The sequence below is a fragment of the Sander lucioperca genome, chromosome 7 (assembly GCF_008315115.2).
Source record: "Sander lucioperca isolate FBNREF2018 chromosome 7, SLUC_FBN_1.2, whole genome shotgun sequence".
In the NCBI taxonomy this organism is placed as follows: Eukaryota; Metazoa; Chordata; class Actinopteri; order Perciformes; family Percidae; genus Sander; species Sander lucioperca.
Genome location: NC_050179.1, coordinates 37551988 through 37575219, shown reverse-complemented (window position 1 = coordinate 37575219; position 23232 = coordinate 37551988). Strand labels below are relative to the sequence as shown.

The 23232-nt window shown below is 42.8% G+C and overlaps 2 protein-coding genes across 15 annotated transcripts in view; one reads left to right on the top strand and one right to left on the bottom strand.

Annotated features, from left to right (window-relative positions):
* fgd4a (FYVE, RhoGEF and PH domain containing 4a) overlaps positions 1-3291 on the top strand; it is a 61290-nt gene extending 57999 nt beyond the window's left edge. For all 13 annotated transcript variants that reach the window (XM_036003295.1, XM_036003308.1, XM_036003299.1 and 10 more), the window contains 2 exons: positions 519-659; positions 769-3291. In XM_036003295.1, coding sequence (XP_035859188.1) covers positions 519-659; positions 769-1038 — 411 coding nt within the window. In that variant the 3' untranslated portion in view covers positions 1039-3291. The remainder of the gene's footprint in view (positions 1-518; positions 660-768) is intronic.
* A 431-nt stretch (positions 3292-3722) lies between these two features.
* Positions 3723-23091, bottom strand: nup205 (nucleoporin 205). Of its 2 annotated transcripts, none has more exons than XM_031285386.2 (42): positions 22961-23091; positions 21601-21743; positions 21174-21345; positions 20790-20934; positions 20482-20641; positions 20066-20294; positions 19119-19283; positions 18790-18965; positions 18496-18612; positions 18134-18271; positions 17783-17933; positions 17276-17481; positions 16863-17045; positions 16432-16482; positions 15650-15859; positions 15271-15508; positions 14986-15175; positions 13753-13873; positions 13274-13355; positions 12978-13142; positions 12715-12839; positions 12443-12557; positions 11975-12124; positions 11635-11709; positions 10767-10924; positions 10552-10632; positions 10192-10383; positions 9692-9893; positions 9495-9593; positions 9199-9347; positions 8753-8944; positions 8504-8625; positions 7936-8068; positions 7468-7594; positions 7262-7335; positions 7011-7139; positions 6253-6379; positions 5822-5994; positions 5519-5648; positions 4572-4700; positions 4371-4447; positions 3723-4234 (listed from the first exon to the last, which is right to left on the bottom strand). In XM_031285386.2, exons 1-42 carry the CDS (start codon positions 22989-22991, stop codon positions 4082-4084), a joined length of 5985 nt encoding a protein of 1994 aa, XP_031141246.1. In that variant the 5' UTR covers positions 22992-23091; the 3' UTR covers positions 3723-4081. The 2 variants fall into 2 exon arrangements, with proteins under 2 accessions (XP_031141246.1, XP_031141247.1); XM_031285387.2 differs by having other exon boundaries at positions 9199-9344.
* Positions 23092-23232: the final 141 nt, after the last annotated feature.

Sequence of the window (23232 nt, the reverse complement as noted above, 5' to 3'; positions counted from 1 at the left end):
GGGACCACTAAGGCCTATATAAAAGAGACTTCAGATACAGTATTAGGGGACCACTAAGGTCTATATAAAAGAGACTTCAGATACAGTATTAGGAGACCACTAAGGTCTATATAAAAGAGACTTTAGATACAGTATTAGAGGACCACTAAGGTCTATATAAAAGCATCCAAAGAGCACCATGTCATGGGACCTTTAACAATTTGAAAATGTATGTGAAAAGTGAAGTCCTAAATAAGCTGACATCTGTAGCTTCTGTAAAAACGTAAACAAGAGGAACCTTTCTATTCATATACACGGTATACTCACCTGAGTGCATTTCGGCAGATAGTGACTCCAGTTTGCCATCACCAACAAAATAAATTCCATTTCTGGTGAGGTTCAGGTGGTTTGTTGTCTAGTTCACACACATGCTTGGATTTTCTAAATAAGGAGATAATTGACATAGATATACAGACGTCATCATCTTGAACAAGCGTTGCTTTACTGATCTTGTGCTAATTTGCGTCTTCCTTGTGCAGATCGAGGCGGCTCAGTTCACAGGCAGCAGCATCATGTGTGGCTTCCTGCAGTACTGTGAGAAGAACAAACCTTGGCAGAAGGTGTGGTGCGTCATCCCGGAGAAGGAGTGTCTGGTGCTCTATCTCTACGGAGCTCCGCAGGTAATAACACCGAGAACACAAACCAAAAAAATGTCATAACCGTTATGAATTTAAAATCAATTTCATGCAAAATACCATTCTCTTCATCCCTGACTGTTCTCCTCCTCAGGACGTAAAGGCCCAGTGTACTATCCCCCTCCTGGGCTACTCTGTGGATGACAGCGCCCGGCCCACGGACCCCCCGGTCAGCTTCCGCCTCTCTCAGTCCAAGTCCATTCACAATTTTGCCGCTGAAACCGAGGAGCTTAAGCAGCGCTGGCTGAAAGTGATTCGAGTGGCAGTGAGGGGAGAGATGCCAGACTGCTCAGAGACCAACGGCGGCAATGCCAACACGATGGACAACAACAACACACAAGAAGCGGGTACTGATAGCTCATAAGGGTTTGTTTATGACAAGCAAACTGCTGTTGGGTTGCTCAAGAAAGACAGGATGTGCAGATGTGTTCTGCACATACAAAAATACAAATGCACACTCTCCATGCTGTCCTTAAATCTTAAAGACGAGTGGAAGAATCAGTGCTGGATAAGCTGCCCTACCTTGCCACTCTCCAGTTTTCCGATATTCTCATGAACCCACACAAGAACTTTTGATTCACTGCTAGAGCTGTGCTGGATTACTAAAGGACATGTCTGGTGCAATCAACACTAGAGCAAAGGGGCCTCAGGATTGATCGACTTCCCTCAAACAGGCACTATGAAGGACAGCTCAAACTCAATCTTCATACACTTTTAATCTGTGTCAGCTCCTCTTGAGCCAGTGCCCTGTACACAATGTGAATCAAAGCAAAAGGACAGTCCAAAATAAGTCTGCTGCTGCTTGAACTCAACTGTGTACATGTACAGTATAAATGGTTGTTTTTTTTTTTCTTTTCAAAAAGGAACAGTTATGTTTTTATGTACAGAAATCAATCCCAAACTTTGTTTTGATAACATAGAAAACATCTAAGTATGATGGTATAAAGTATTTACAGTATTTTGCCCTTTCTTTGCTTCAGAAGATGGATCCAAAACTGGCAAAATGACCATGTGGTTGAATGATGTTCTCGTCTCCCTCTCTCATCCCTCAGTGAAAGTTCCCCAACTGTCTAATGCTAATCAAACTTTGAATGCACGTTGGCTGATCTGCCTGCTTTGCAATTGGTCGCACCTGTCGTGTAGTGTTTGCTATGAAGCAAAGGAACTCATCTGTTAATTAAACCAGGTTTATGAATACAGTCAACAAACTATAGCAGAAATTGTTGTCCTTGAGGTTTGATATCGTAATGGCAATAGTTATTGTGATATCGTACATTTCCCAGAAAAACAGTTGAGGAACCATTTATAGATGCAGCCAACTGTGAATATCTGTTTCTGGCTCATCCAGTTAAAGAAATGCCTGAGAAAACAAGGTGCTTTATCACATTGATGCAATAATCCTGTAAATTCATTAGTACAATAAGTCAGTCCTGTTCATTTATGTGCAACATTCCCAACGATGGCAACCAGAGTTGCTGTACATAAGGTACACTCCAGCAATTTATCAATGCCCGTCCATTAACATTGGAGAAATGCGAGACAGAGCTGCAGCGGAGGCAGAGATATCCCCGAGTATAGTAAGCAAGCTTATAAAACACGGGATCCTACAATTCCCGTAATGTAACTCAACAGTGACTTACATTAGGCCTTCCCTGCTGAAATACTCAAGTTTTCGCTCAGATATTTAAAGTTTCAAGCCTAACTCAAGATAACCCTGATGATGTCATAGTGATGTCATTTTCTCAGACTTTAGAAAGCTCCCTGCAAAGCCCTCAAAGACATTATACAACGGTTTCCACAGCCTGAGTAGTACTCTCCATGACAAGTTTGTTGTATTCATTATTTAGTTTCCTCGGTAGAAAAAAATATAAGGTCACAAATCTCTATGGTCTCACAATATGTATCGTCATACGTCGGCCAACACTATGGCCCTGACGGTGCTGTTTGTATTAAAATGGCACACTGCAATCATGTGTATTCTAATATGGCATAACTGATGGATCATAGTCGTTCATGTGCAAAACTGAGGATGAATGGTAAATGTTTGTCTAACAGGGCAGTCATGGACCTTAATTCATGTGGAGAGAGATGACCGAGGACCGTCAGGTTTTCTTTTTAGATGCAAACGCAGAACAATCACAGATATAGCAAGCTGGTGCGAGAAATGTAAATGTGTTTTTAATGCTGTAATTAATTTTATTTAAAGTAATTTATAGAGTATGACAAGCATGATCTGTTAAAAGTAGCACAAATTTGTTCCCTGACTGTCCACTAAGACACGCAGCAGGTAGATATTATTTCTGAGAGCAAATGTTTTTCCACTAACTCATCAAACGTGTCACCTTGTGCTTCAGTGACAGACAGCGACCAGTCATAGCACGTTTCGGTTTGCAGAGTTCCCCCTGTGCTCCATGCTGGTGCTCACCTGAGTCTCACCCCTCTAAACTCATTCCCATCCTCAGTATTCAGATAAAAAACAAGAGCACAAAACTTGCCCATCTGTAAGATCTGAATGTATATCCAGATTTGTATGTCCCGTCATCCCCTCCCCAAAGATTTGAGAATCTACGCACTTTAGAGTGTACCTTCAAATAAAATAAAATGAGATGAAATATGATATGGGGATCTTGCTTGTTTGTAATGTTATGTTGCTGTTTGAATGACTTGACCTACAATGTGTTATAGCAATTCAAACTAGTCTGACACCTTTGGTCACATCAGTCATTGTGATGCTACTTTCATGTTTACTTTGTTTTTTTTGAGTCACCCCAGACATGCTCATAAAAAAGGTGAAGTCAGTAGTTGTTTGTCAGAAGTGGTTAACAATTTGAAAATGTATGTGCAAAGTGAAGCCCTAAATAAGCTGACATCTGTAGCTTCTGTAAAAACGTAAACAGGAGGAACCTTTCTATTCATATACACGGTATACTCACCTGAGTGCATGTCGGCAGATAGTGACTCCAGTTTGCCATCACCAACAAAATAAATTCCATTTCTGGTGAGGTTCAGGTGGTTTGTTGTCTAGTTCACACACACATAACACAAGTATTTAACAGATATAGAAAACTTTTATTTTCATAAAAGAAAAAAAGTGAAATCAGACCAAAGAATGAATATCAAATTCTCTTAACGAGTACAAATTTCATAAGTGTGTTGTGCAAGTTACTTTTTCTCACTTCTTTGAGAAACGCTCCTTGCACAGTGCTACTCAAACATAATTAGTATTGGGTCACTCAGAATGCACCACCACGATGGTGTTGACATCACACAATAGTCAAGAGAGGAGCTGCAACAGATTAGAAAGTTGAATCCTTGGTAGTTTTTCTACTGTCGCTTGGCAGAGGGTTTGAGTCAATATCAAACTGAGATTTTGGGTCTTGGACAGTCTTTGTATTTGTGTGTGTGTCTCAGCTTTTGGGCTGTCGGAGCAGGCCACGGATCCTGCGAACCAGGGCCTGGATGAAGGTGTAGCGGGAGCGGACCTGGCTGTACAAACCCTCCACCTCCAGCAGCTTCCTCTGCAGAGCCTCTCCGAAACCTGCAGCCATGTCACTCTTCAGCTGCAGTCACACAAACAGAAGGGATCAGGACTAATGTAGGTAGTAATGTAAACAGACGCACAAGATTGAGGTTTGTCAGAGCAGCATTCAGAGTGTAACTGACATTACGCTCATGCCCACGTGTGCCATTTCTTACCAGGTCTAGGTCTTGCTGGCTGACTCGGGATAGACCGAGGCAACGCCCTCCACTTGCCTGCAACCCGCCAAACGAGTCTGAAGAACATGAATATTTAAATGAAATGATTACAATCAAGCTAAAACCACTCAGTGGAGTTTTACTAACAACATTATGTATCTGCAAGTTATGTCAGGTCTGCTTTAAATGTACATATCTCACCGTCTGTGAGGCGAGATCTATACAAACTGGCTCCAGGCATCAGGGAGTCCTTGGGGTCGGTGGGAGTACAATGCAACAGGTAGTACTCCAGGTGGCGCCACAACACAAACAAACATGTCTCGATAACATCTGAGGAAGAGGCAGGTCAAGGCATTTCACAGCAATTCTACGTGGTTTTATTCCAACTTACGGAAGAGAACTCCCAAGACAAATGTACAATAATGGGCTAAATGCGAGTTGATTTTTTATCGGAAAATGTCCATTAGTCTAATGCTGTAGTCCTATCAATACAGCCGTGCCTGTAAGGGCCCTGACACACAGAGCCGATTATCGGCCGTCGGACCGTCTGGCGAGGTCGGTGACTCGAGTCTGTTCGGTGTGTTCCGTGTTGTCGTCCGTCGGAGGAGCTGGCGGCCTTTATTTTGGCCGACCCGACATGCCCAGTCAGAGACAGGGCAGTCTGGACTCACCCGGAAATGGGGAGCAGATGAGCCGCTCAAAATCTGACGAAAATCTTTTAAACTGACCTTTGTCGATCTGAAATGAAGACAGATTCAGCAACTGCACGGCCTATTTCTCTCTTAAAATGTTTTCAGAAACACGTTTCGGTGAACTATTTTAGTACAATATGAGATCGTATTCTGAACGAGCCGCCATGACAGTCTGGCTGTGAATTTCTGGAGAAAAAAGAACCACGTGACGTGTTCGTCCAATCAGCTGCCGGTTTTCATTTTCTGGGAAATAATACAGAGAAGTGCCGCCTGCTGCTATGGAGACGTATTACATTTTGCGCACGCGCAGTGCGTACGCTCAAGTCGGCGTCGCCTCAGTGTGTTTTGAGGCATTTTTTTGGACCTCGGGGACCCGACTGATCAGTCCGACTGCCTTTTCTGCCGACGGTCGGCCGTCTGGTTGGTGTGTAAGCACCTTAAGGGACCAAAGGATACAGGAGCACAGGGCCAGCAGCTTGGCTCGGTTGTTGATAAGCTGGACCAGTCGTCTCTTGGCCAGCAAGCTCCTCTGGACTGATGAGATTTTCTCCACCCCTCCTGGGCCTGACACCAGGCCTTGGCACAACTACAGAGAAGATGTCTGTGGTTAGAACTGAAGACAATGCATGTTGGAGCCAAAAAGGTGCATCAAATGAAGAATTGTTACTTTTTATTCACACCTTTTTTTTTTTTTTTTTTTTTGTACAGCAGTGTGGTGAGTGTAAGAAAGAGTGAATCTGTGTATTGGTCCATCGTTACCTCCTTGAGCTCCTCAGGAGGCAGCTGATCCAGGCTCTGCAGCTTGCCCAGGCTTTGTCTGTGACTCTGGTGGAAGCGGAAGAAATCTGCAGCGCTGTTCTTCAGCAGGTACAGGACCAGACCCAGGCTGGGGGCCCGGGAGTAAGCCATTGATGGCAGAGTGGATGACAGATCTTAAAAAATAAGAGCCGCGGTTCAGTCTCATACTTGTAGAAGTGGATAAGTGCTGCTGAAAGTAAAAAGCTAATTTGTGGCAAAAGCTAAAAGGCCTCAAGAGATTCTGGATATCTAGATTGATCTATCAGCTATTAGACACTGAAAAGGACATTTCAATGGGAAACAAAAAATACAATAGTATGCCTTGTTCACAGTATACAGTGACATGAGTCATCCCCTTTCCTCGTCTTAAGTATGGGCAGAATATCACTGACCTGTGCGTCCTCCGTCCCTGCCAGCTGGCTCGCTGCCCGACGGGCTGAAGAGGCAGATGCTGAACTGGGCCTGGGCCGAGCTCTGCAGCAGCAGCGTTTGGCAGTACTCCATGATGTTAGCACGCACCTGGGTACAGAGGACAGCACCTCTCAGGTCACTGACAATCCAGGACACTGATGAATAAGCATGACTATGCGGAAACAAGACTCCATTCGCATCGTCTCATTTTACAGCCACATTTACATACAGTGAATCTTTTTTTTTTTTTTTAAGATTATGTTTTTGGGGATTTTCAGCCTTTATTTGGATAGGAGTCCAGGACAGCAGAAGACATGAAAGGAGGAGAGAGAGGGGGGGAATGAAATGCAGCAAAGGGCCGCAGGTCGGAGTCAAACCCGGGCCCGCTGTGTCGTGGAGTAAACCTATACACTGTATATCTATATGTATTTTTTTTTTTTTTTTTTTTAAATCGAGAATCGTTTTTGAATGGAAAATCGATTTTGAATCGAATCTTGAGCCTAAAATCAATATCGAATCGTGACATTTTTGAATCGTGCACCCCTACTGTCAATTATACTGTTGGAATATGTAAAATGTAAACTGGGTAACTTCTAACTAGGAAGTCACTTCTGACATTTCAAGGAGACACGCTCATCACACTGCTGAAGAAATTGCAAAATACCATGTAGTCACAGGCACCACCCCCCTTCACCATGAATCTCTTACTACTTCATTTATAGAATGCTTGTTGTCAGACCTGTTGCATAGCCACCTCCATCTCCTCTCGTCTTTCTGCTGAGTCTCCAGGTGCAGCAACCTCAGCCTGTTTTAGCAACCTCTCCTGCTCGCTCCCTGCCAGACGGCCAAGCAAGGACAGACAGAGACGCTAAAAAAGAAGAGATGTATTACTAACTGTACAATTTACACATTGAGATGGATATGCATTGTCAGGGATACAGCAAAACACATATATACTATACCATATAAAAACAATGGCAGCTGTCTAACCTGGAATCTGTTGATGTGACCCTGGAACTCCATTATAGCCGCACTGTTGACCTCCCCACCCGTCTCAAGGGCCCCTGAGAGACCAAGCAGTACATGAACAACATTCATGCAGTCTGATATGTGTATATAAGGTTTGCACAATCAAAACAGGAAAATATAATAGAAAGCAAAGTGCATTAGAAGAGAAGAATGACTTATTAATGTACCTGGCAGAGCCGTCTTACTGATGATGCCAGTGAGCAAAGAGAGCTCCTGCAGTGCTCCCATACTGAGCTCCTGACAGCGCAACAGAGACTGAATGGTGTCGGCATGCACTATCAGCCACTGGAGAACCTACACAGACACAGACACACACACACACACACACACACACAGACACACACACACACACACACAGAGAGAGAGAGAGAGAGTTAGGATGTAAGTGCAATGTTTATAAATCTTTGTATGGCACTTAGATACAGTACAAAAACAAAAAGTTGTCTGAGACACACTCATTTTTAAATGAGCATTAATCCCATCTAGGTCTACAGAGTCAGTCCAGACACAAAACAGCATTTAAGACCTTAAAGAATCTGACTTTTGGGGATTTTCAAGGTAAAATGTAAAAAAATAAAATGAAAAAAAAAAAAGGTTACAAGTTGTCTTTGTGATCTCTATAATTGCGTGCTTACCTGTGCCGCGCCCTGCTGGTGGTTCATGGTGGTAGAGGTCAGGATCACCTGAAAGAGCCTTAGGGTCGGTAAGAGAATCTGCCTGTAGCGGTCCATAGGGCTGGGGATGAAGCCGGATGGGTCCCGCATCACCCTGTAGACCACAAGGGAACAGACACAGACTTAGGTAATACTATTAACAAACACCTTAAGATAAGGGGGTCATTTGGACGAGAGAGAAAGAAGCTAAAGGTCAGTTAAATGCACTGGAATAAAGGCAAGATGCTACATTTAAAATTAAAACTACCTGACTTTTTAACTTGCAAGCTTTTAATTGTGTTGCTTTAGTGAGGAATTACCATCCTAAGATGTAGTTTTTATTTCTTTACAATAATTTGGTAAAATTAGTCAATTGAGAAGGCTCAGGTCTAAATGTAAGAAATGTACTTCTTCTGGTTATATTTTATCCAAAACAACCAATTACTTTAAGATTAAGATTAATAACATCCCATAGTTATATATATATATATATATAAAAAATATAAAACACACTTGGAAGTTACTCCACCCCCTTTTTCCACATCCCTACCTGTGTGCATCGCTGTCAGGTACCATGTCAAACACCTGGCACTCTATCAGCTGTGCCACCAGCCCACAGCGCAGCAGCTCCACAGCTCCCTGACCTGTCTTAGCCACACGAGTCAGCAGAGCCTAAAAAAAACACAGAGCAGAGTTTGTGCCTTCATAATCCTCTACGTATAGAGGCTTTAGACGAAGGCTACAGGTCCAATTCACAATGCAAAACATACTGTGTCTGTATAAGTGCACATCTCCTCACCATCTTGCTTTCATAGATGTAGAGTGGTTTGAGGAGGGGTGGCTGAGGTGTGAGTAGGCTCTGCAGGGCGGCATCATCCTGTCTCAGGCTCTCCACTAGCGACCGCAGGTAGCCACTGTTGCATAAGTAAACCAGCCACTGATTCTGACGGTCTATGGACAAGATCCGGTCCAGCACCGCTAGAGCCAACATCTGACAGACGGGAAGAGGAGACAAGGATGATAAAACAAGCACTGGTTAGTAGTCAACAACAAAGAGGTAAAAGGTGTCTCAGCTATTTAAACTTGGAGCTTTGCAATGCCATATGCAGGTTTATTTTCAATAACTTTATTTTACCTTTTTTAAACCTGACACACAATGTTAACATCATGTCAGTATGAGGCTGAAAATGGCAGAGTAAGTACATAAGTCATATTGTTGTATGAACGGCATGGTTTGGCTCTTACTCTGCTAATTTCATGGCCATCACAGGCGTCCCGACACACCACCTCCATAAGAGCTCTGCCATAGCTCTCAATGATAGCAAGATTCTCTCTCTGCAGTTTGGAGAAACCATCTTCGGGGGCTGTGAGACGTTCCCACATTGCCTTCCCTGCTGGAGGGATGGAGAGGGAGATTTTCTCAGATGACCGGACAACATGTGTACATTGCCCCCTTGACTTAATAACACTAGATTTCCATATCACGCTTGAAATAAATACATGTTTTCTAGAACGTCTGTATTAATGTTTCTGTGTTGTACCTGTCTGCAGAGTGTCTGGTTCTTCAGGTTTCTGGGCAATCTGAAGGTAGTACAGCAGGGAGCCATACAAGTGAGCACGCAGACGCTGGTATCCACCCCCTTAAAGTGTAAAAGACAACATTTTAAAACATAACCGCCAAGGTTTATCCTAGCAACATATCCCATGTAAGATATTGTAGGTTTATGTCATCACTTACCAGTGCAAAGGATGAAGTCCAGCAGCTTGCGGAGAATCAGGTGCAGGGCGGAGTTGGCGATGGAGGCAAACCCAGAGGACACTTCTAATCCCGCCCCCTGCTGCTGCTCAGACAGGACTGATTGGCTGAGGTGGGCTGTCAGAGTGAAGACTGCCCCAGCAACAATGGGCATCAGTTCTCCTGCTGCATCCTCAGATAACACCTGGGCAATGCAGTGTGACATTTACAATTAGTTTTTAGAACAACCTGGAGATTTGAGGTAATGGTTTTGTCAGCTCTTACAGGAACTCATTAGCAACGTTTCAGGTTTTTCTCTACTTTGATTGATTCAATACACGTGTAAAGATGAGCAGCACTAAAACGCATTAGCATTAATATTGTACATAACCAAACCTTTTTATAAATGACTGCACCCAAAATACAGTTAAAATGCCCCTTCAAAGCATTGATATCATTGCTACACTTATTTCACCTTCCATGTGACAATCATCCTCACTGACCTTATCGTGCAGGTCGAGCAGCAGGTCTCTGATGATGAGCTGCCTGTCATCTGCCGGTATGAGATCAGCAGGGCAGGTGGTCAGCAGCGTCTCCACCAGGCTCCTCCAGGACCGCAGCGCATGTCGCTTTGCACTCAAACTCCTACGGACGCGGTTGCGTTCTACCACCTGCTGCAGGATGGAGTTCACCTCCTTGAGGAACACACCCAGGGACAAAGGTGAATGTAGACAAAGCATTTTTAGCTCCAGCTATCATCTCTCAAAGACTCACGAGTGTTTTTAATCACAGCTTTGGGAGTCATTTACAACATGTTGGTAAATTACACACACATTAAGTCCCATTAGTTTTAGTACACTCACCTCCATTAACAGGGGCCTCTGTCCAATGGCTGCCATTCCCTGCAGTGCATTCACCTCAGCAACCAGCACTCTATGCAGCAACTGTAAAAAATTAAATAAAAAAAATAAATCAGTGGAAGATCAAACACGTAAACACATAATGGAATGTCATGTAAACACAAACAAATAGTTGAAACAACACGAGAGATGAGTAAGTGGTGATCCTGGAAACCCACCTTAACGTTGCACACAGTGTGTCCTTGCTCATTGACATGCTCACAGTTGGAGATCACCTGCTCTATCTGAGCACGCTCAAAGAAGTCCAGCTGCAGCAGCTCAGGCATATCCTGACTGAAATCGATGGCGTCCAGCACACTCAGCAACTTCCTGCGCACTGATCGCATCAAACAAGGATAAGATGAGATTAAAAGTCAGAACCAATCTGGTATCATTTTAAAAGAACAAGAGCCTTAAATTACATAAATATTCAAGTGTGTGAAGAGTCATTAAACGTTGACTGTATTTAGCCATCGATATTTGATTTAAATGTGTATTCAGTAGGGATGCCACGGTGAGGAAGTTTCCCCACCGGTTAATGAACTTATAACAACACCAGTGTTACTGACTACACCGGACATTTTACAGTAAAAGATAATCATCGATGGCGCTCAACATCTGAAGAGTGCTTACTTTGATCTCGGGCCTCTCTGGTCAATCATCTGCTGCGGCTGCACCGCGTTCTAGCTGCAAGGCGGCCGCCGGAGTTTACAGTTTACAGATTACGTCATTAACATTATCAGATTCCCGTTTGGCATTGGGTTTACATCCAAAATATTACTACTCTGTGCTGCGACTCTGCTGCTGCTGCTGTGCAGAGCAGACACCGTCGTCCGAGTATTGATAACACGTAGTATTTTACAAATACCGAGTTTTTTTATTTGATGAATGTGAGCTCTGATACGGGAACATTAACTACATGGGTTTTATTTCTATAAATAAACAAAACAGCAGTGGGAAATAAATGTAATCGGTGTGCACCCGACCATTGTGTAACACCGGAAACACTGACTACCGTGGTAAGCCTTGTACTCAGGTGGTACAAACCTTTAGAGACTGTGTCGAAATGCAGGAACCCGCTGACTGATCTGGTTTCTTCCTCCATTCCCGATTCCCCATCAGCTAAAAAAGAAAAGTTATGAGGTTCTTAGGTTCATTAATGAGCTTTGTTGAGGGGTCATGGTGACTGGGAGTTTGAATGTGCATGTGTGTGATCATTACTTTATTATTTATTGTATATTTATCATAGTATCGCCAGACTTTGGACAATTGAAATTATCTTTTAAACCAATAAATACAAAAATATATATAAAAAAAAAAAAAACAAGGCCAAAAAGTGTGTATAAATTGAAATGTGTCCTGTGAAAACACTTGACAACAGATATACCTGTATGTTGAGTGTGTGGCTGGTCATCCAACAGGAGGCTGACAAGGCGTTGAGTATGTGAACGCTGGCGGTTCAGTGAGGTCACCCTCAGCTCAATGGCAGCTGTTTTCATGAGCCAAGACATCTGGGAGAGGGCAGCTATCTGGTTACCTGAAGAGCACAAAGTAGAATCGAAGCAATGAAAAGAAAAGACTTTTACTGTGTTCTCTTTAACACACCCACATTCATATTGTATCATTGCTTCCATTTCCTGGCTTTGTTTTTTACAAGTATATCTCTGCGACACAATTTTTACATCCATTATTTTCTTCCAGAAGGAATACAAACAACCACTAATTTCTATTAAATGTTATGAATTTCCTGCTTCCCAGTTCCTGTCTCTTTGCTTCATGTTTTTCCATTCATCACGTCCCTATTGCTGAATATATATTTTAGGACCAAGGAGATTGGCCGGGATCCTGAACTCACTAGGCAGAATGAAGGGTAGGTGCTGCAGGTGAGAGAACAGGAAGTCCTGGCTGGTCCTCAAATAGCGCATGGTGGGTCCTGATGTATCTGGGCAGGCACACAGCTGGTAGATCACCTGAGAGAGGGAGACAATGACAGAGACACGCAAACAAGAAAAGAAAAAATGGATTAATCAAACAATCAGCCCACACACAAACTCCATATATGCGTTCAACTTGCTACGCATAAAAGGCAAAAATGAAGGTGCAGTTGGAGTAGAGGATGAAGAGTACCTGGTAGCAGAGCTCAGCCAGGTGTGGGGCCTGCTGTGTGAGTACCGGTCCTGATCTCTTCTCAGTGCCTCTCTGCAGCAGACTCAGTATGGCGTGCAGGCAGCTCCGTGGACATCCCAACACACCTGTAATGCACAAATGCACTGTCAACTGAAAGGTAACACTCAGTTCATCTGATCCCTTTCCATCCAAACCAGAAGCCCACAAACATCACCAAACAGCCACCAAAATGAACATGCCAACAGCTAAAGCTGTGGTCTGACCTGGGTCCTGGAGGTTGGTGGAGGACACAGGCTTCTTTACTTCATAGCCCAAAAGGTACAGGGCTAGATTTGGCGTCTTCAGCTCCAAGGAGGTGATGAGCAGGTTCAGCATATGGATCTGGGTTTCATGCCGGATTCTTGCAACATTCTTTTGTGGCTGAGAGTCTGGAAGTTTGGGGGTTATGAAGTACGCAGATTTCACAATACGAAAACAGCAGGATTTAAACCAAATGCAGAAGATGGTACAGTTTTTAGACTGATGAAAAATGTCACAGACAACACAACGTCTCTCTCACCATCTCCATTTTCTGTTCCCTCCTCGGCCTCTTCACTGTCCAGACACTCCACAAAGCCTGCCATAAGCTTGTCACTCACAGACTGAGGGACAGAGACAAAAAGAATTCTCAATTTCAAACACAACAAAAGATTCCCACATGACCGCAGTGAAGATCACTGACACAGACGCACCTCAGTGAATCGAGTAAAAAACACACCCTGACCAATACATATAATAGAAACAAAAACAAATTGCATTGTCTGACTTAATACATTTTGGGATCATGTAATCCACATCGAAGGGTATGGTAGAATGGCATCCAGGATTTATTCTATCTAATTGAAATATGTAAATGAGAATATATTAGACTACTGTACAATATTTTGGTTTTCTTGTATCCATTTTCTTTTGTTTACCGCTTAACATTTTGTGAAATATCCTGAAACTTTGGAGGAAAGGTATTTTTCATTTGTTAAGAGTTGAGACTTTGACATATACCTGGTCGTGTGTAAAATCTCCCACCAGCCTAGTCTGAATGTTGGGGTAGTTGGCGATACGACGCAGGATCTTGGCACTCTGGAAGGCAGCCTCTGGGTTAGAGCTGCTGTGGTACAGATATCTGCAAGGGACCAATGTAGTGGCAAAATTATATTTAAGCATGATTCTTTATATTCTTGTCTTATTTCTGTTTTACTTTGTCTCACAAATGCTGAAAGGGAGTTTATCTCATTCCCACATGAAGAATCTGATTCTAACTAAGTGAGAATCACAAAGTCTGGAACATAATGTGAGCACTGTTTGTCTGAACAGATAGGGGCGACAAGGTCACCCTAAAACTCTCTCTTCTGATACATTTAGTTTTCCCATGCCAGTTGAGATGCAACTGGGGGGGGGGTGAAAGTCGTACAGGGGGAAGGAGGCGAAATGGCTCCAAGATGTCTCTTGTGTTTTTTGATTGTCTTCATGTGTATCAGATTGCCTGTGAGAAATGCAGAGACATAATAAGCCAAGTGCGTGTGTGCTGTCACTCTGAAGATGTATTTAAGTTCAGTGTTTCTGTTCACTCATTGAAGAGCTTTTCCACACCTGTGCTGCGTGCCTTCTGTGAAATGTGTTCCTCCTATATTTGCAAATATACTTAATAAAATACAAAAAACCTAACTTGGTTTAGTCTTCGACTGTCCTTATTTTGTTTCACCTTCTAATTTTTAAAACATCTACACCTGCTGCATCGAAAAACTTCGACCACACCAACATAGGTCACCATTAAGTTCTACTCATTCTGAACAAATTAGCTTTTTAAAGAGTAGTTTTTTTTCCTTAAATATAACCTACTATAACTTCTGAAGAGGTTAAATAACATTTCAACACTACTAACTAGTAAAGCATGAAGAGATACACAAACATTTTATTCGAGAACAAAATCAACAAAAAACATAACCATGGGGTCAATACCACAGTTTGGGTATTATTGTGCTATTTTGCTTTTTGGGGTTTTTCTCGTCTTTTAGTGTATATAGTTTTTGTGTATGCAATAGATGTATATAGTAAAAAAAAAAAAAAAAAAACTCATTTCATTCCAAATGGAGCCTTCTCTCCCACAGACAGCACTTTCTCTCAATTGAAATTTGTCAATTAATAATGTCGAACGATTCTAGGAGACCCCAAGAGGACAAATATGACGCTGAAAAGGAGCATAATAGGAGCTCTTTAAAACCTAGATGCCCTTACCTGGCAATATTGACAATGTGATCTGCCCTTCGAGTTTGAGGACTGACCCCCTGCAGGAGCTGCTCCAAGGGGGAAACCAGCATGGAGGCCTGGCTCTCCCTGAGGAGGTCCATGAACACCACCTCCTTCTGCAGAGCCAAGTCCAGCAGGCACAAGCAGTGCAGCACCGCCGACTCCAAGAGCTTCTTACCTGCAGGGGAAGAGCAAAGGAGCATGTCGTCAGAACAAACATACACACAAGAGCGATCTCTCTTTCTCTGACAGCAGCTGCATATGTTCTCTCACCAGGGAAGGGTGCATAGGTGTCCAGCTGGCGTACACCTTCCTCCAGCAGGCTGAGGCAGAGCGCCAGCATTGGCGAGTCGTTAAGCAGGTGGAACATGATGCTGTGGCCTGGGGGCTTGTGGGCTGTGACCTGCTCCCCCTGCAGCTCCACCATCTCCTGGACAAAGTCGGACGGCTGGGGCTCGTAGTCCCGCAGCAGCTTGTGGAACACCTCCAGGACAGCATCAGCGACCTCCCACTGAGAGATGGCAAAAATGGAAAAAAAGGGAAAGCAAATGAACAGATGTACTGTATGTGTAGTTCAAAGAGCACATATGCATGCCGCAGCTACATGTCTTCACGTTATAGGACACAGGGAGAGCACTACACAACATTTTACCTTCTCAGCTGGACGGCGATATGCTCTGGTGGGGAAGGGGAGGAACACCGAGTCACGCAAGAAGTTCAGGTAAGGCTGAAAGCCTGGTACGCGTAGCCCCGCCCCTAAATTAACGGGCAGGCTGCTCTCGACCAGTGTGCTGATCAGATGACAGAAGCCTCGGGTCAGGGGATACTCCTCGCAGCTTGACTCGATCTCACTCAGCTCCACCTGAGAGCCAGAAAAAAAAAATATATCGACAAAGTTTGCCACCTAAATGTCCATCCAAGATAAGATAGAAACTTGATTAATCCTGATAAATAAAGACAGAATAAAGATAGAATTGTATTTATGCTGAGGAAAATTCGTATACATCTTCTTACAGGTTGCATAACTTTTGAACAGGAAGGTTTTCAAACTGATGAGAGATTAAAGTCAATTTTAGTCTCTAGATTTATGCTGAATAGAAATTCAATCTCAAGTGCTACTTTAACAACAACAACAACAACAACAACAGCATTTAAAGATGAGAACTCTCTCACTTTTTGTCTGCATTATTATGCATCACAACATGTTTGCGTCTTAAAACGTATTTCCTTTGGGCATCAACAAAAGTTACCTTAATGCAAATTAAAAATGATCCTGGCAGCCCTCAGTGGTCTAATTGCTGTCTGTACCAACTAATGAACCATATTAATTACCTATCTTGAAGTTGAGAGAGACAGAATCATTCAAAACTTTCCCTCAAATTGGGTTGGGTAGTGAGCATCCAGCATCACAATCACGAACCACAAAAGACTCACCTCAATTCCAGCTGCCTGCCTCTGTCCCGGGGCTCGCACTGTCTGAAGGATCTGTGGTAAAAGAACATGATGTTAGAAAACTTAAAAACTGATACAAAAATATCTGACAACACAGCAAACTGCAAAACTATTTCATAACAATTCAAAAATAAAGTCTTTTAGAGAAAGATAAGAGAATACACCTACAGTTTGAAAAAAAATCTGACAGCCACTCAGATAATAGGACTGACATTAAATTTAAAGTTTGAAGTTTTTTGTTATTGTATTAATGGCAAAATAAGAACACTTCACAGATTCGATCCTGAACATTATGTAGATATCAAATGACATTTTTTTGTTTGTTATGTTAATACTTTATATGACAAATGGCACTCTCCTTCTTCTTATAAAATCATCAACTAAAATTGTTCTACTAATTTATAAAGGCCAACCTGCGTATATTCCAGTGACTGCCAGAGTGAAGCAGCGATCTCTGGTGACTTCCCAAAGGCTGCCAGGCAGTGCAGGAGCTCAGCCTTTAGGATGGGAGGAATGCTGCACTGTAGCAACCCTAACATCACTACAACTGGGGTCCACTGGGGATGCTCACACAACGCCAGTCGAGCATTTTCACTCTAGGGAGAGAAAAAAACACCACACACACACACACACACACAACACACCTCAATACAGTTAGATCTCAGCAACCTGAATGTAAGAGTTTTCAAAGACACAAGGAGAGTATATACAGAATTCAAAATAACACAATTACACATTAATCCAGGCCTTCATGTTGTTTTATACGCCACGTAATATGAGCACATAACCAAATATGCCCATCCTTCTAGTGAATGCTGTTCCATACCCATGTAATGATGGTTGTGAGCAGCTGCAAAAATGAGGTGAGTCCGTCCAGCTCTCTTTGGGTGATGCCCCTTAGTGGCGGGTGGCGGTAGTGTGCTGCATCTGGATTTGGAAAGTCCCGTCGCAGGTTCTCATGGTAGAGCATAAGGGAGTGAAAAAAATGTTCCCAAGACACCGGACTGCCTGAAACTCCCTGAATGTTGTCACCTGCATACATAAAATGAATTGGTATTCATTTGGATATGTATTAAACTAAAGCAATATACTTTTAGAGTCTGCTGCTCATATCAACTAAATTTGAAGCTAAATTAATTAGGATTCGAAAGTCTTTATATTTTTTTTCATATTTACTACTGAACAGCCACATAATACAAAAATAGTCATGGCAGAAATTCCCAATCCAGATTACCACAAAATCCAATGAATTTCTCCTTGCCAAGAGGCCAAATTTATTCTTAATCCCAGACAATTATTTGTCTTTCACGTTATACCAACAATCTGCTCTTACTGTGTGTGGCTCCGTTGGTTTTAAGCAGGCTGAAGGAGTAGTGGGCACACTGAGGACCATTGGCAAGCCCTTTCAGCATTCGGAGATAGGGGATATAGAGGGTGGCGGGCAGGAGGTCTCCCATCTGACGTACAAACTTGGACAAAACCACCTGCAACAAGCAAAAAACTTTCAACAGAAAGAAATACATGGTTTGCAAAACCAGCTTCTCTCATGACAGCCAAGACCCAAGTGATCCAAATTCAACATATTTTATTACCTTTCATTACTACTCTCTCACCTACTACAATTCTTGGTGTGAGGAGAAACTGAATTTCTGTGCATCCAGGTTCCACAAAATGCAGCTCTTACCTGTTTATGTGGAGGCCTTTGCAGTGCCATTCCCAGGTAGGATCCCTGCAGGGAGGTGTGTTGGAGAGACTCTGTGGGACACCAGAACTCCAGACCCAACTCCAGCCCAAATGAGTCTTTACTGTAAAACTCACCGATCTGGAAAGACAAAGCAGTAACCAACACTATTATAACTGTCAGGCCACTGCAGCATTTTCCCCTACACAATTTTGCTTTTAATGTTGCTCATCTAGAAATTGAAGCTTATTTTACTACTGCAATCAGTATAATTTTGGATAACATTATCAGTTAGAACTTTGAAATGTTAAAGGTGATGTTAGCTGATGTGTGTCTGTGTGCATGTGTTTGTAAAAAACACTGACGAGGATCATGAGGTGGTCTAAGTCCTTGCGTAATGATGATGGAAGCTCGCTGTCCATCTGTAGGGACATGTGCACCAGACGGGCATCCTCATCAGCGCGGTTACGAAGCTGTTTCACCTACAGTAAAAAAAACGCAGAAAGATGTTAATTACATGATTAACCAGTATGCAAAATAACAAAACTACAACCTGATAACTAATCAGAGACAAGCTGACACTACAACATGACATCCACACAAGTCAACCTCTTACTTAAGTATAAACATTGGTAGTGGACACCTGTGGCATCTCTCACCTTCATTGGCATGAGGGCCAGGAAGTCTGTGATGAGTGAATGGAGGCGGCGGATGTAAAACTCTTCCTGGGCAAAACTCTCACATCCCAGGATGCCCTCCTTCATAAACAGGAAGACATCTCCCAGTAGAGCCTGGTCAGCCAGAGCCTCGTCTGCCTCAGTGAACTCAACCAGGGCTGCACAGCACAGACACAGACACAGACACACATATATATATAATATACTACATTTAAATGACTACTATCTTTGAGACCTCATATTCCATCAAAAGGTTTTCTTCAAACAGCTATAAGGCATATTTGATGCATGTTCAAGAAAAAGGGCCTTACCACATCCCTGCGGTAGCTGAGAAAGGACCCTCAGAGACAGAGCCCAGGCCAGTCGACACACAGCCTGCAGACCTGGAAGCTTCCACGGCTGGCCGTCCATCAGACGGCTGTGCACTGCAGACACATACTGCCTCTCAGTCAGCATTGGCAGTGCCTGGATCAGATCTAGAGGAGCAAAGACAATCTGTCACTAGCTGTAGAAGAAAAACACTGAAACTAACAGCAATTTCTGTTGACGCTGCATAGCGCCTAGAGTGCGGATCGGGACGCTTTTATCTGTCCGAGCCCGACACGGTTAAAATCTAATTTTTTTCTCATACTAATGACACATCTACATTTGTTTGTGTGGAAAGCTCGCTTTTATTAAGCAACTGTAGGAAGGCATTCGGAAATGTCAACAGATGAGCGCATACGGGGCAACAAGCGCACGTTAATCTCCTGAGGCCAACTTCTTTTTAACGTCTTCCATCGTTGCGCTGCCACATGTAGCCTAATATGCACGTGTTTCGTTGTCACAGCTACATAAACAAATTTCCGCACACAGGAAGACGGATGTTAGGGTAATATTTAATATTTATTTTAATCACAAAAACGAACCTTTGCATCAAGTGAAACAGGCCCATTGGCTACCTACATAATAAGCCGTTTTAAATTTAAAATGTTCAATGCCTTATCGCGCTGATGTGACCGAGCCCGACCCAAACCAGAACCCGGCCCGGGTCGGATATCCATCCTCTAATAGCGCCGCAACGGAGAGAGCTGGCCAGCTGACGGAGTGAAGAAACGTTGAAGCAAGGACAACGGGTAAGGTCACTCACCTCAGCCTGGCGACCAATAGGAAAACGATTGTGCCGTGAAAATACAAGTAGTACGTTTTAGTGGATTTAACCAACAACTTCAATCAGAGTTAAAATTATTCACATTATATGCATTTAACATGTTCTCACCTTCTCTATCTTCTGTCCCCTGTTCTACAAAGCTGACATCCAAGCAGTAGAGTAGTGCCATGACCAGAGCCAGGTTCACACTGTCCAGTGAGCCATCAGCTTGAGCTGTCACTGTTTCCAGGTGGCCAATGAGAGCCAGGGTGTCATCTTTAGACAAAGGTGATTGGCAGGTCCATGAAAACAGGCTGTCTGCCAGGGCCTGTCGGCTTTCTTTAATGAGGTCTGAGACCTGGGGACAAGAGAGGAAGTTAAATGTTGTATGTTGTATGTAATGTCCGTATTCCGTGCCTTGTTTCTTTTTAAGTTACAATAGAAAGCTACTGACTGGCTTTGCACTAGTCAAGTATGATTGATAATGAATATGTTGCAAAGATGACCATCTCGGTTTCAAATTAACACAAAACATTTGCTCTCACCTCTTTCCTGTGCTTCTCGTTGCCCAGGCCGCGCTCCTTCTGTAGTCGTTCAAACTCACGTGTCACATTTATCTCTGACACCAAGGTTAGGAGGCGTTTGGTCAGACCCTGGTTCATAAGTTCATCTGTAAAATGCGTTGTCAAAGCCACCAGCTCTCCACTGAATGAGAAAACAAACAACAGTACAGGTTAATAAAAAGAAAATAGGGTATTAAAAAACAACAACAGGACAATCACATGCTCATCATGTGGACTGTTAACAGCACCTGTCATTGCTTGAATGTACTACTTGTATATAGCATTATCACCTCAGGTCCAGGGTGAAGGTCTTGCCATGGCGTGACTGGATGAGTGTGCGCAGGGAGTTCGCCAAACAGAGCTTTCCATCCCAGTAGAGCAGCACAGCTACTAGACCTCGTGTCAGACCTGGAAAATGGGGCTGCTGTTGCTCACCTGGAGACAGATAAACATATTCAGAGAATCCATTGTGTGAAACATCAATGTCTTTACTACTGAAAGTCATGCAAGGCTTTGTCTCCAAATCATGGATTTGATCAGGACAAACCTAAAACAAAATAGCCATTGTAAACTTTTGTGAGTGCTGTATCTATAATACACACGCTCAACAAATTTACTACATAACTTCTTTTATACACTTACAAGTCACGTCTTTTTTTTAATGTCCACTTTACCTGCTAACAGGAGCTCCAAAGCTGCTAACTCCCCAATATCAAACAAATCGCTGAGGATGAAGGCCTCTGAGAGAAGCTGCTCTGGAAGGAGCCGGGACCCCTGCTGACCTTGGATGGCGATGCCTTCTGTGCTGGCTTTACGCACCTTCTCTCTCTGCTCTGCACTCTTTGGCTGCAAATGAAGAGAAGACCAGATGTTATTAACATGAGAGTCTAAAGACACACTGTATATCAAAATGAGTCTGTCTGCACCAAGGAAGTTGCAGGATACACGGGAAGAATACTATTGTAACATTCACATATGAAATGACATGTCATTACAAATTCGGACCCCAGGAAAAATAGCTGCAGCCCTATTGTAGCTAATGGGGATCCTAATAAACTAAATTAAACAAAATGATGTGTTTGTGTTTGCACAACATCTCACCGGGTTCTTATAGAGTGAGAGAAAGTGTGGTTTGTGTTTCTTCAGCTGCAGGTCCAGCAGGTGGACACTCTCTGGCTGTCTCCTCAACACAGCCCCATCCACTGTCTCCCACAACTCCTTCAGCGGCCCCCACAGACTGGCTCCTGGGTAGGTAAATGGGTTTTCAAAGATCTTGTATCATCACACATGCACGGAACAGTTTTTTCCCTCTCCTATTGTGCTAGTTTCCTACAACCATACTTGTCATTGGTACCTCGCCCTTTGCGTTTACATGTCATGACTGCTGAATCCTGCACTCATACTTGGAGTCAAATTCTATTATGGCAATAAAAAAAAGTTTTAAGTTAAGTTTTTCATGTTAAAGTGAATATTTGTTATGCAAATGAAATAAATAGTATCTTTAATATCTGATGACTGACAGGACAGGATGTTGGGCAGTGACAGTTTCATGATGTTGTTGACACTGTAAACCTCTTCCAGACTGCAACAATAAGTAATAACTAGTACAGCTAGGATGCTTATGTATAATCACCATACACTGTTGAAAGATGAACATGTGAATGACAGTAAATAGTACCAGTGAAATTCCCTTAATATTACATTACTTATATTAGTGCTCAATATAGCCTAAATGGTTTACCTTTTACGTTTGTTATTGTAGATTAAGCCCAGTTATACTGGGTATTTATTTATTATTGCATCCAACCCCTAGGGTGCCTAGCTGTCACTAAGGAACATCAACCAGGTCTTTACAAATCTCACTGTCACCAGTAAACGACTCACTTATTTCACACTGACAGGAGTAACGTTATTGTTAACCAGAGGGCAGTTTAAGTCTGGACCTTAACTGTTAGACGAGACGTTCTGTCTTATTATTTGTTTGCCTGGCGCAATAGCAGAAACCCAGTAGTAACGTTACGAATAACAGGCAGTGACGGCAAATATGTCTTCGCTTGTTCCAAGTCACTTTAGTTTAAGTTTTGTTTCCGGATAAATAAACTCGCCTGCTGACCCATTTGACAGGAGTTGCGTCAGAGAAGTCACATTGCACGTATGGCATTAGTTAAACAGGTAAACATTTGATAATGTTAGGTGGAAACGTGTTTGACCACCGCACCGAATAATTGTTTAACCAACATTAGCTAGCTAACCTAACGTTTACTTGCAGGCTAGGCTAAGTTAGCCTAGCAGCCCGAGTCTGAATTTGAGTGATATATCACCATGTGCTCAAAACATGACATGCGACAAGACTAGCGCTAAAAAGCAAATATGTGTTTGCTTATCTTTGACATACCAATTATTGGTAACTGCTCGGAATTAACACAATTAAGCTACTTAATGAAATAAATGTATTTCATACCCGAATTTACCGCCATCTGCGCCGCCGCCATGATACACTCGTCGGAAAATTAGATAGGAGGTTTTCGGCTGGTGCCGGTTTGAAATTTAAAAAGTATAAATTCTATAAACACGCTTTGATAACATTTGCTCAAATACAATCCATCAGTTCTATTTAAATGCGAATACTGGGTAATTACGTCGGTACAATATTTTAAACATTTCCCTAATTCTGTATAATCCTTCAGGCGAGGTCCTCGCAAGAGGAGCCTTCTAGCTGGATGGGAATTGTAG

Bases quoted from the DNA above. Each gene is read 5' to 3' on its own strand.
- nup205 (XM_031285386.2), bottom strand. From the start codon at position 22,991: ATGGCGGCGGCGCAGATGGCGGTAAATTCGG. The intron at 4,701-5,518 runs GTATCCTTTGGT...CCTCTTCCTCAG, and splicing joins GCTGCTGGCCCTGTGCTCCT to ATGTTATCGAGACATGTTTG. The intron at 4,235-4,370 runs GTAAGAAATGGC...GTGTGACTGCAG, and splicing joins GCCAGCAAGACCTAGACCTG to CTGAAGAGTGACATGGCTGC.